Below are 12562 nucleotides of genomic sequence, written 5' to 3' on the forward strand. Positions count from 1 at the left end.
AACAAAGACCAAAATATAACTGGGGTGTTCCCTTTTTCCTTGTATGAAGACATAAACTGAACTAACATCCCCGTAAGTCTTTTTATCTCTTAACTTTTTAACTATTAGTGTAATCCAGATTTACCAGCCACACATTTCAACTTAAACACATATGTTAACCTTTTACATTAGCTACCGCTCACCGCTCGTCTGCAGGCTTTATTTAAGTGGAAAACTTCCACAACAACCGTGACCTGGGATGAGATCGTCAGACTACCAGGATCTCGGTGGATTACTGTCCTGAGGGAAGGCGACAGAGGCAGTGCAGAAACAGGAAACAATAGCAAGACTGTGTATGTAACTTATGCAGGCCTCCAATGAGTAAGTTAACACTCACCTTTTCTGCTCAGAAGAATTTTTGAGACTGCTGCATCATGGTGTTTATGGAGACATGGTTCAACTCAATGATAGCAGAGCCAGGTAACAGAGCAGACAAGCAGGACAAAAGATGCCAGTGAGAGTGGATTTTGCATGTGATAAAACCAGTGTTGCCGCATAGTCGTATTCTACAGCAGAAGATGTCAGACTCGGCTGAAGCGAGGGCCTGTTTTATGAAATGGAAATATTCCCGTCACTTCACAAAACAAGCAGACAAGAACATTACGGTAATATGTAAGCTATGTCCTGGGGAGAAAAAATTATCGGCCGCTGTCAATAGCACGAGTAATCTGCTGAAGCACCTGACACGGCAGCACAGACAAAGCCTTCTGAGTGAGCCATCTTCATCATCCATGGATAACACTGCGGCAACTCCTGCTAAGCAGACGAAACTTGATTTCACTTCAGCAACACAGAAAGTGTCTGAAGGTGAGCTTAAGAAAATGATTGCAGGCTACGTTGTGGAAGAGATGCTACCGCTGCGTACTGTAGAGTCTCCGTCTTTTAGGTGCATATTAAACAAAATACCTGTGTGTGGCAAAAAAGCAGCACTGCATGATCGAAAAACGTTTTCTACTTACTTAGATAAGTGTTATGCTGACATGGAAATGGAGCTTAAAGAGACATTCGAGACTTTGGAATATATTTCCACGACTGCTGACATTTGGACCAGCCATAACAAAAGTTTTCTCGGAATGACGGCACACTGGATTGATCCTTCTACTTTTGTACGAGGACATGCAGCGCTAGCATGTAAAAGAGTTCGAGGGAGACACACATATGATGTCATCGGCAATGAAATCGAGCAAGTACATTCGGCTTATGGACTGAACTCTAAAGTGACAGCCACCGTGACAGACAATGGGTCCAATTTTATCAAAGCTTTTAGAATGTTCCAAAAATCAGACTCTGATGAGGAATCGGAAGAAGATGAAGAGGTGACATTTACTGATGTTAAGCAGACCCTCTCCACAGAATCTGAAGGACAGTTTTCTCTCCCTCCACACTTAAGGTGTGCATCACCCACACTGAACTTAATTTTTCATCATGTTGAAAAATGGCTTCAAGCAAATGAGGCATAATTCATCTACAGAAGTGCAACTTCAAAGTGTTCTGCAATGTGGACAAAAGCAAACCGTTCTTCTGTTGCTTCAGAGTTGGTAGATAATTTTTTCAAGAAAAAACTCACAGTACCTGTTTCAGCACGATGGAATTCATTTCACGACGCTCTGTCCAGGATCACTGACATTCCCCTTGCTGAATTAAATACTGTCTGCACTCAGTTTGGAATCAAATGCTTCACTGATCGGGAGTATCTGTTCCTAAAGGAGTATTGTGTCGTGTTGAAGCCACTCACTGTTGCACTAGACATATTGCAAGGAGAAGAGAACTGCTATTTTGGAATCCTTCTTCCAATTCTGGAGATTCTAATGTCCAGGACGCTGGCACTGCAGGACGAGCTTAAGCTGACAGCATCCCTCCCTGATATCATTGTTAAGGTAATCTATATATAGCCTTACCCTAAAATAAAATTTTGTTTTATTTATCATGCTCTTATGTGAAGTGTCTGATGTATTTTTTTCTCATAGGCGATCAAGGTGCGCTTTTCCTCAATGATGGACAATAAAGAAGCTCTCCTGGCTGCAGTCACTTTGCCTAAATTTAAGTTACGCTGGATCAGAGAAGAAGAGAAAAAAGACATGGTTAGGGCAATGCTTACTACAGAGTGCCGTGGGTTGTCTCTTGAAGACCAACAACCTGGTCAAGATCACAAGAACCCTGCTAACTCCACTGATGATGTTTTTTTCATTTGAGGAGGACGACTGTACCTACTCTGCTGAAACAGAGGTGATGGAATATTTGAAATCTGCTGGGTCTGAGCTGGGTGTTCTTAGCCAGTTTCCCAGGATTAAGGCCATTTCACTGAGGTACAACACAGCCACACCATCAAGCGCACCAGTCGAAAGGCTTTTTAGCCTCGGCAATCTTGTGCTTACACCCAGAAGGAACAGACTGTCAAGTGAACGCTTTGAGAGACTTACATTAATGAGATACAACAACTTTTTCAAAAACAACACAGCTAAGTAGTACAAAAAATGTTTTGGAAAACATGAGTGCATACAGCATGCAGGAAATATGGTGCTCATTGGTTTGAGGAAGTTTCAGAGGAATTCTGTTTGTTAACCAAAGTTCAGAGTTAACTTCACTTTGTTGAATCATATGACATGATTACATACATTATGTATGAATATATTACTCATTGCTTTGAAAATGTAAACATTTTAATGTTTACTGCGTGAAATATGTCATGTATAACATTTCTTAGGTTAAGCCTTTTTGTTATTCAGATATGTTGCAGAAAAATATATTTGTTATTCTGGAAAAGTGTTTCTTAGCTAAAGAAAGTTACATTCCTTACTAAAAAATGTAATTATTAAAGAATCTATTTTTTTATAGAATGTAATAAAGATGATTCAGGAAGCAAAAAGGCTAAACTATTTCATGTTGACTCATATTTTTTTTAAAAATTATTTATTATTTAAAGAGTTTAATTTCTATTGTTTGTCCACTCAAGGTTTATGGGGATTTTAATAAGTATTTAGTTAAATTACTTATTGAGCAATTAAGTTACTTTTCAGACACAGTAATTAGATAAGTATTTTAAATACAATATTGATTAAGTAATTAGTAATAGTAATTACTAACTTTTTTTAAAGTAACTTACCCAACACTGGATACAACTGTGATGGGCCTTATGAAAAGAGGAAATGAGACAGCATACAGGAAGGAGGTGCAGTGGTTGACAGGCTGGTGTGCAGTTAACACCCTGAATTTAAACACCAAAAAAAACCCAAACAATAAAAAAAAAATCATTGTTGATTTTAGAAGAAACATGGTGGATCACCAGCATCTGGTTCCTGGGCAAATTCATTCTTGTAAAAAATGTTAACACCCTATAAAAAGCCTGTATGTTTACTAATGTATTTGCACAGCAAATCCAGCATGTCCAAATTAACACTGTCGGATTTGATTTCAACACTATTAAAAGTGTCTATATAGGTCCACACCAGAGAGTGTTAATTTAACTCTTTTTGGAGAGTTGGTACGTTAACTCTGATTTAGTGTTAAACACCAAATCTGTCTGGAGTTGATAATTTAACACTTGGTGTTAAGAGTTTATATATTAACTCTCAAAGAGTATTTTAGTTTAACTACGTGAGAGTTAATTCCAAAAAGTGGGAATTTTCCTGTTCTGAACTTCTAGAAATTTCTTTTGGAAATAAACATTTACTAAAAAGACACAATGGTTTTTGAAAAACATTTATTCTGAACTGTGCACCACAATTTCAAAACACTTCTGCTCTCCCCCATATTCCATCTTCACAAGCATATCCTATGTGGAGATTGAATAAAAATTAGTTGACACTAATTAATGGCACACATAATCCAGTAATCAATTGCAGCACAGTAAAAAAAAAAGGAATCCTTTTTGAGCCATTACTTGTGTAAAGTATTTTCCAAAAAGACAAGGACACAGGCAACAGGTAATAAATGTAAAACCTCAACCTTTTTCATTTTAACCTAAAATGTGTGCACAAAACTCTGGAGGGATCTAAATGCTAACTAGAACCCAGTCAGGACATCTGCTACTGCTGTTTGCTCGTTTTTGTTTTCATGGGAGATCGTTTTCAGGCTTCAAGTAGCACCATTATACCAACATTTCACATTCTAGACATTGTTTTAGGTGTATTTGACCAAAAGTTTGACTGAAAATTCACATGCAAGCTTTTTTTCAAGGCTGTGGTATTTGCCCGCAAACAATACCTTTCAGCTAGCTAAAACAGAATATTATTCCATCTCCGAGCAACATGGCTAATGCCTTTCACACAGCTTTGTCTCAACTCCAAAGAGCCACAGAAGTAAAAGCTAATAATAACTAGAAAAATTTGCATTTCCTGCGAAAATGCAGTGTGGATGCCTTAACGGCTGAAGATATCTGCTGAAAAAAGCTGAAAAAGTTGAAACAAAAAAAAAAAAAAAAAGATGCCCTGCGCAGGATTCGAACCTGGCCCTCCTAATCAAAGGGCAGCTATTTAGCTCACTGAGCCAAACACTTTCTCACAAAGAAAAGGTGGAGAGATTGACAATTGTGCTAGCAGAATTTGGGCAAAAAAAAGGGGTGAAAATTCTGCTGAAAAGAGTTCCATCAGCAGAATTTCTGCTGAAAAGAGGTGAATGAGCAGAATTCTGCTGAAAAGAGTTTTTTTCTGAAAACAGCAGAAAAAACTGAAAATTTTGCTGAAAAGAGTTGAATGAGCAGAATTCTGCTGAAAAGAGGTTTTTGCTGAAAAAGAGCTGATAAAGTTTGGATTTGTGCTGAAAAGGGGTTAAAAAAAACTGAAAATTTTGCTGAAAAGGGGTGAATAAAATGAAATTTGTGTTGAAAAGAGTTTAAAAAAAGTTTAACTGTTAAGTGAAAGAAATGTTGCCATAAGCTGGATTTGAACCCAGGCCTCCCAGTCTGAGAACGGATGCTTATCTCACTGAGGTAAAGCACAGCTCAGCCCATCATGCAAAATCAGTGACCACATTGATAATGTGTTCCATTCATTTCAATGGTCAAAAGTCATAACACGCATCAGCAGAAATAGCAGAATTTTTTAAAGTTTAAACATAGCATTTCTGCTAAAACTTAGTATTTATACTAAATAATATTTTTTTCCTGCCAAATCATAGCATTTGTGCTGGAACACAGAAAGTTCCACCAAATCATACAATTTGTACTAAAACATTATTTATGATTTAGCAGAAACATTGGGACTTGGTAGAAATACTATGATTTACATGAAATACTTTGACTTAGCAGAAGTACTACAATCTAGGAAAAAAGTACTAAAGCATAGCAGAAATTCTATCATTGAGCAGAATTACTAGGATTTAGAAGAAATACTAAGATTTGGCACAAACACTGATGTGGCTCAAGAACCTTTATTGTGCAGTTATACTATGATTTGGAAGAAATACTATACTTTGGCACAAATACTATGATTTGGAAGAAATACTATGTTTTAGCACAAATACTATGATTTGGCTCAAATACTATAACTATCCTCGGTCAGAAGGAGAGGCTGACATCCAGGGATTAGATTACCACAGGTGGAGTTTATTGCGGTCAGATGGATGGTACAGGGAGGTATGGCATACAGTAGGAGGATGTGGAGAGGTGATATGGTGTGGTTTCTATGATTAAGAACAGGGTATGCATTACAACATGCATACAGATTAAAGATTAAGAAAACTGGTAACAAATTCCTCCACTACAAATCAGTCTGATGCCACTTTTTACAGGGTTCCCGTTTACTAAGGCACTACCCAAAAGGCGCCACAAGAGGGCACTCCAACACAAGAGATGACCTATTTACACTGATGCACTTAGTAAACAGCCCCTACTTAGCCACTACATAATACAGTGATATTACAGTATACAAATTCACACGAATACTATGATTTGGCAGAAATACTATGACTGAGTAGTAATACTATAACATAACAGATTTCCTAAAAAAAACTATTAAATTGCAGTAATTCTATGACTTGGCAGAGATACTACGTTTTAGCACAAATACTATAACAACGCAGAAATACTATGACTTAGTAGTAATACTATAACATAACAGTTCAATGTTCTTGCACAAATACCACAATATGGCAGAAATACTATGTTTTAGCACAAATACTGTGATTTGGTATAAATACTATGATTTGGCACACATACTATATTCCGCAGATACACTATAACATAACAGATATGCTACAACTTAGTAGTAATACTATAACATAACAGAATTATTATTTGGGCACAAATACCACGATTTGGCAAAAATACTATGATTGGGTACAAATACTATGATTTGGCAATAATACTGCATTTTAACACAACTACTGAGATTTAATTGAAATACTATGATTTAGAAGAAATACTATTACTCCATACAAATACGATACTTTGGGACAAATATGTTTTGGTTCTAATACTATGATGTGCAACAAATACTATGATTTGGCACAAGTACTATGATTTAGTACAAATACTATGATTTGGCAGAAATACTATGACTTAGTAGTAATACTATAACATAACAGATTTCCTAAAAAAAAACTATGAAATTGCATTAATTCTATGACTTGGCAGAGATACTACGTTTTAGCACAAATACTATAACAACGCAGAAATACTATGACTTAGTAGTAATACTATAACATAACAGTTCAATGTTCTTGCACAAATACCACAATATGGCAGAAATACTATGTTTTAGCAAAAATACTGTGATTTGGTGTAAATACTACGATTTGGCACACATACTATATTCCGCAGATACACTATAACATAACAGATATTCTACGACTTAGTAGTAATACTATAACATAACAGAATTATTAATTGGGCACAAATACCACGATTTGGCAAAAATACTATGATTGGGTACAAATACTATGATTTGGCAATAATACTGCATTTTAACACAACTACTGAGATTTGATTGAAATACTATGATTTAGAAGAAATACTATTACTCCATACAAATACGATGCTTTGGGACAAATACTATGTTTTGGTTCCAATACTATGATGTTCAACAAATACTATGATTTGGCACAAGTACTATGATTTAGTACAAATACTATGATTTGGCAGAAATACTATGCCTTAGTAGTAATACTATGACATAAAAGATATACTATGGTTTTGCAGACATACTATGATTTTGCACAAATACCATGATTTGGCACAAATGCTATGATTTAGCAGAAATACTATGATTGGGTACAAATACTATGATTTGGCAATAATACTGCGTTTTAACAACAACTACTGAGATTTGATTGAAATACTATGATTTAGAAGAAATACTATGACTCCATACAAATACGATGCTTTGGCACAAATACTGTGATTTGGCAGAAATACTGACTTAGTAGTAATACTATAACATAACAGATTTCCTAAAAAAAACTATGAAATTGCAGTAATTCTATGACTTGGCAGAGATACTACGTTTTAGTACAAATACTATAACAATGCAGAAATACTATGACTTAGTAGTAATACTATAACATAACAGTTCAATGTTCTTGCACAATTACCACAATATGGCAGAAATACTATGTTTTACCACAAATACTGTGATTTGGTATAAATACTGCGATTTGGCACACATACTATGATTTGGCAGAAATACTATGCCTTAGTAGTAATACTATAACATAAGAGATATACTATGGTTTTGCAGACATACTATGTTTTTGCACAAATACCATGATTTGGCACAAATGCTATGATTTAGCAGAAATACTATGATTGGGTATAAATACTATGATTGGGCAGAAGTACCATGTTTCAGTACAAATACTATGATTTGGCAGGAATACTCTGGTTTAGCAGAAATACTCTGATTTAGCAGAAGTACTATCTTTTGGTAGAAATTCCTGCTAAAAGGTACTATTTCTGCGTTTTAGCAGAAATACTGTAATTTGGCATAAATACTATAATTTGGGATAAATACTATGATTTGGCACATATAATATATTCAGCACATATATTATAAAATAACAGAAATATTTGGCCCCAAAACCATGATTTTGCACAAATACCATGATTTTGCAAAAATACTATGAATTGGCAGAAATACTATGATTTAGCAGAAATACTATGATTTGGCAAAAGTACTTAGATGTAGTAGAAGTACTTTGCTTTAGCAGAAATACTATGATTGAGGAGTAATACCTAAACATAGGAGAAATATTGATACACAGACACACATACACAGACAGTAAAGGGAACAGGAGCTGTGGAGAGTCTGGGCTTGGTATATGTAGGTCAGTTAAATTAGCTGCACCTGCTGTAGTCAGCCCTTACACACACAGACACAGAGAGAGGTGTGAGTTTTCTTCAGTGTATTTCTGACATTCAGGATTCCCCTCGAACAAATGGCCATAATTTCCTAACCGTAGAGGCTAGAACGGTCATTCAGGCATCGTTTTATTCAGAAGAGATGGGGGAATCTTCAGGTCTTCATAATTCAGAGATAAAACATAAATTCTTAAAGATATATGACTTGTAATACACTGTAACTGAGTAGAGGCGAAGCAAAAACTGCCTTGACTTGCGCTCAAACAACCTTTGGTAACTCTAAATCTATATGGAGCATCAAAATCATTCTTTCACCGTAAGAAACAGCAGGCTTTGGTGAACAGTCATGGAAATTTTCAGGGCTCTGTGGAAATCCATCAAAAAGATATGACGAGAGAAAAAAGTGGTTCATTTCCAGAGATTGAAATCTGATGAAATCTGAGCGAGGGACAAATTTCCTACCCTCAAACAAGTCCAACTCATTTCAGAACGGTAATAGGTGAGAAAGAAATTCTTGAATTGTGAGCGTCAGGAGTGTCTGAACATATACGGGGACAAGCCTCATGTCTTAACTTCGCTTCGTTAAGGAGATATGACAATTTGAAAATGCCTCTCATTAGAGAAATCCAGCGGTGATTTTGAACAAACTCTCCATTGAGTTTATATGGAGAGTTTTCTGACTTTGTGTTACTCTGAGGAGATTTGCAAAATATCTATGAGTCCCACAACAATGATAGTGACATTTTCTGAAAGCCAGCAAAAATACCTACGTTTTGGTGTATAATTTGTGGGGCTTGAGTGGAAATTGAGCGAGTAGCAAGAAGTTGTTTGGACATGAAGAGAAAATTCAAACAGTTTCACTGTCCCCTCTGAGTTAATTGCATAGCAACCATAGCAACGCATGTATTTTCTGAAAAATCACAATTTTGCAACTGAAAACTCAAAGAGGGATAAGATTAAAACGGTAGAAGATCTGAAAAAGCTGAATCATACAGGAATAGCCAAATCATTTGAGAACATTTTAAAGTTTGAATGAAGTTTCTAGGTGAAAGTATGAGGCAGTAGTTAAGTTTCAAAGACAAGAAAGTTTTAGCAGAATTGTGGAAGTTTCCCATTCATTTCAATGGGACAAATTAAAGGAAAAAAGTGTAATATTTTAAAAAGTATAATAGTAATAAACACCAAAAGTCATAGCCGGCATTAGCAGAAAGAGCAGAACAGTTTAGAGTTTGAACGGTGAAAATAGCACAAAAATTGTGGAAGTAGATCCACGGCAAAAAGTGTACGGAAACACCCGGAATAATAATAAAGAAGAAAGAGAAACAGGATCTCAATAGTGTGGATGCCTATTAAGGCATCCACACAATAATTGAAACAATCTTTGAAAAAATGACTTACCAAGCATGGCAAACAACTCAAATATGTAGAGCAAAATGTTCTGAAACGGATTCACTTCAGCTTGCATTGGAGCCTATGGTGCTTGGGGCGGAGTCTGTGAATTTACTCTATAGGGCTTTGGATTTGACGTCACGCCGCAATGCATTATGGGAGCGCAGCGCCATTTTCAGGGTCTACGAATCAACACAAACACACTGTGTTGGAACGACGACTACAAGAAAGATGCTTAAAAGCAGCTCAAAAGAGAATGAACTGTACAGAGACCGATTGCGTCCAGAGGCGAAGCAGCGGTACTTGCAGAAAAGAGCGTGCATTGGAAATGTGGACCCGTATGAAATACGGCCGTGGAGTAGAAACCCTGAAGACCAACCGCTATTGACGTAGCCTGACCTTGTCTGTGGAGTCAGCGCGTACAAGTCGTCATTCAAACAAAGGTAAGTCAGCTCGAGTACTGCGAGTGAAATGCGTTTGATTTCCCTGCAAACATTCAGATTAGTCCAGCATAAATTCATTCATGAGGGGAAATTACAGTGAGAACATGTGGAGGCTGTTAGATGGATTACATAGTGAGTTCAGTGCATTGATGAGACATTGTCCTGAAGGATTGTTCTTTATGGTTAAAGAAATTGCACTAATTTATTCATATTTATTATAAATAATCCTAATTATACATCTTGCTTCCATGTTTGTATCCTGTGTCACTAAAAATACATTTTATTTTAGTTTTATACATTGATTAATGACCTGCAGAATCTCCTTATCATATTAAGTGATTCATAATTGTCACTTTATGCTTTCTCCATCTCTAAAGTGATGACATCCTTGCATTACATACTTTAGGTTCATTTTCTGCAGGCAGGTTTCTGACAGAGAACAGGCAGATTTAGAATATAACATGCAGCGTTCTATAGATGGACACATAAAGAAATGAAAAATGACATGTATGTGCTAACATTCTAAACACTTTGTTACATTTATGATAAAGTAGATTAAAGACATTTATGTCTGCCTTGGCTCATTAGTTCTTGTCTTTAAATGAACTTTGTCTGTGTGTGTTTCAGGTACTGCACTCTCAAAGACTGAATGAACCAGCATTGCAGCCATAGGTCACTGTGAGCATCACAGGAAGGTTGAAGCCGCCCACTGCACCTGTAAGGCCGGAGTCGCAGAGACCTGCAGCCATGTCGCTGCTCTTCTGTTTAATGTAGAAGCAACAGTGTTGATCCGTGGCACAAGGACTGTTACAGATGAACCTGCATACTGGGTTTTTCTGGGTAATATGACCAAGATACAGCCAGAGGTTGGCCATAAGATACACTTCTCCTCTTCAGCTGCCCAAAAAAAGGCTCTCAATCAAAACATAAACAGACCATCTGTAGTGACAGGGAAAAGGAGCCGTCCTCAAAACAGAAAAATCCCACCTGCTACTGTGGAGGAGTTGTCACTGCTATTGGATACTTTGCTGGAACACAGTAAAGCTGTGGGTTGTGGGAATGACCCATAATGTTTTATCTAGGGGTCTAGATTTATGCCTGTAGTGCACTGCTGTGTAAATAATTTGCATTTACTGAATATGTACTGACTGAGTCCCACTGTTCAAAAGTTGAATAAAGAAACAAACAAATTTTTGCCTCTTTTTTTTTTTTTTTAAATTAAAACCACCTTATAGAACATCACATCAGTTACAGTGTAGAATCCATGTCATTTATAGTTTACAAATGACAAAATGTTTACACAAAATCATGAGTGTTTACATGATCTCACCCACTACTAACATTACTTTATTTACTGTATCTTTTGAAAAAATACAGCAATTTTAACAGCACAAGACTTAAGAATATTTAACAGGAGCAGGTTTCATTTTTCCCTGGTTTTATTATCACACTGTTCACCAAACGCAGCAAACCTTCACCATCTTATCCAGAAGGGTCACCTCTTCACCCTCACATGGAAGAAGTAATCTGATTGGCATGGTGGTATGTTTGAAGCAGGTTCCTTGTGTAGCACTGGAACCCAGTCACGATGTTTCATCCATTTCATAGGCTGGTTTGCTGCAATAATGCCAAATAATTAGCAACTCTATAAATAGAAGGTAGTTCTGCAAAATTTCTCAGTAGGATGTTTGTTCTAATTTGCTATGACCTCAGAGCGCATCGAAAATAAAACTAATAGGCTATAAAGAGTGATATGAACATATTTAGAACTTACCGGAATGAAAATGTCTGGAGCACCAACAGATATTTGGAGATGGAAGAGAACTGGATATCAGCTCGTCTCACAGCTGCTATCCAGACTAGACGCCTTTGTTTGGTAACATCCGATACACGAGCTGCCTCATGTTGCTTCCAGGTTGGGAAAGAATGAAAAGATAAACCATTTTCAACCTTATTCTCTTGCCGGTCGTGTGATCGAACATTGCAGCCGACCACACAGCAAATACGAACCATGGCTGTTGTGTGTGACTTCGCTCCCTTTTCACTTGCGCTAGACCCCCAAAATGGCGGATCGGGCCAAAATCCTTTCCACGCCCACCCCCGTGACATCACGCTCCAAAGCCCTATAGCTGTCATAGCCCCTGTAGGAGTTCAGAGTTAAGAGGTCAAGAGTTAATGTTTCCATTGTAACACCTCCAGATTTGACATAGAAACACTCATTTTTAACACTCGGTTTTAACTACCGTATTTCCCGGACTACAAAGCGCACCTGAATATTAGCCGCACAAGCTAAAGTCAGGGGAAAATCCTGTTTTGTACATACATTAGCCGCACCTGACCAAAAGCCGCAGGTTTTTCAATGTTGACTTATCATATGTAAGAGAATATGCACAAAGCG

General features: G+C 36.9%; 1 protein-coding gene across 1 annotated transcript; it reads left to right on the plus strand.

The window, feature by feature from the left end:
* The first annotated feature begins 770 nt into the window (after positions 1–770).
* Positions 771–1499, plus strand: LOC146617797 (uncharacterized). Its single transcript, XM_085372820.1, has one exon. The coding sequence runs from the start codon at positions 771–773 to the stop codon at positions 1497–1499; it is 729 nt and encodes a 242-aa protein (XP_085228946.1).
* Positions 1500–12562: the final 11063 nt, after the last annotated feature.

The sequence above is a fragment of the Diplotaxodon limnothrissa genome, linkage group LG15, assembly GCF_057381915.1.
Source record: "Diplotaxodon limnothrissa isolate DT_005_m linkage group LG15, D_limnothrissa_male_GT1.1, whole genome shotgun sequence".
NCBI classification, from domain to species: Eukaryota; Metazoa; Chordata; class Actinopteri; order Cichliformes; family Cichlidae; genus Diplotaxodon; species Diplotaxodon limnothrissa.

Coding starts and splice junctions, on each gene's coding strand:
- LOC146617797 (XM_085372820.1), top strand. CDS start 771: ATGGATAACACTGCGGCAACTCCTGCTAAGCAGACGAAACTTGATTTC.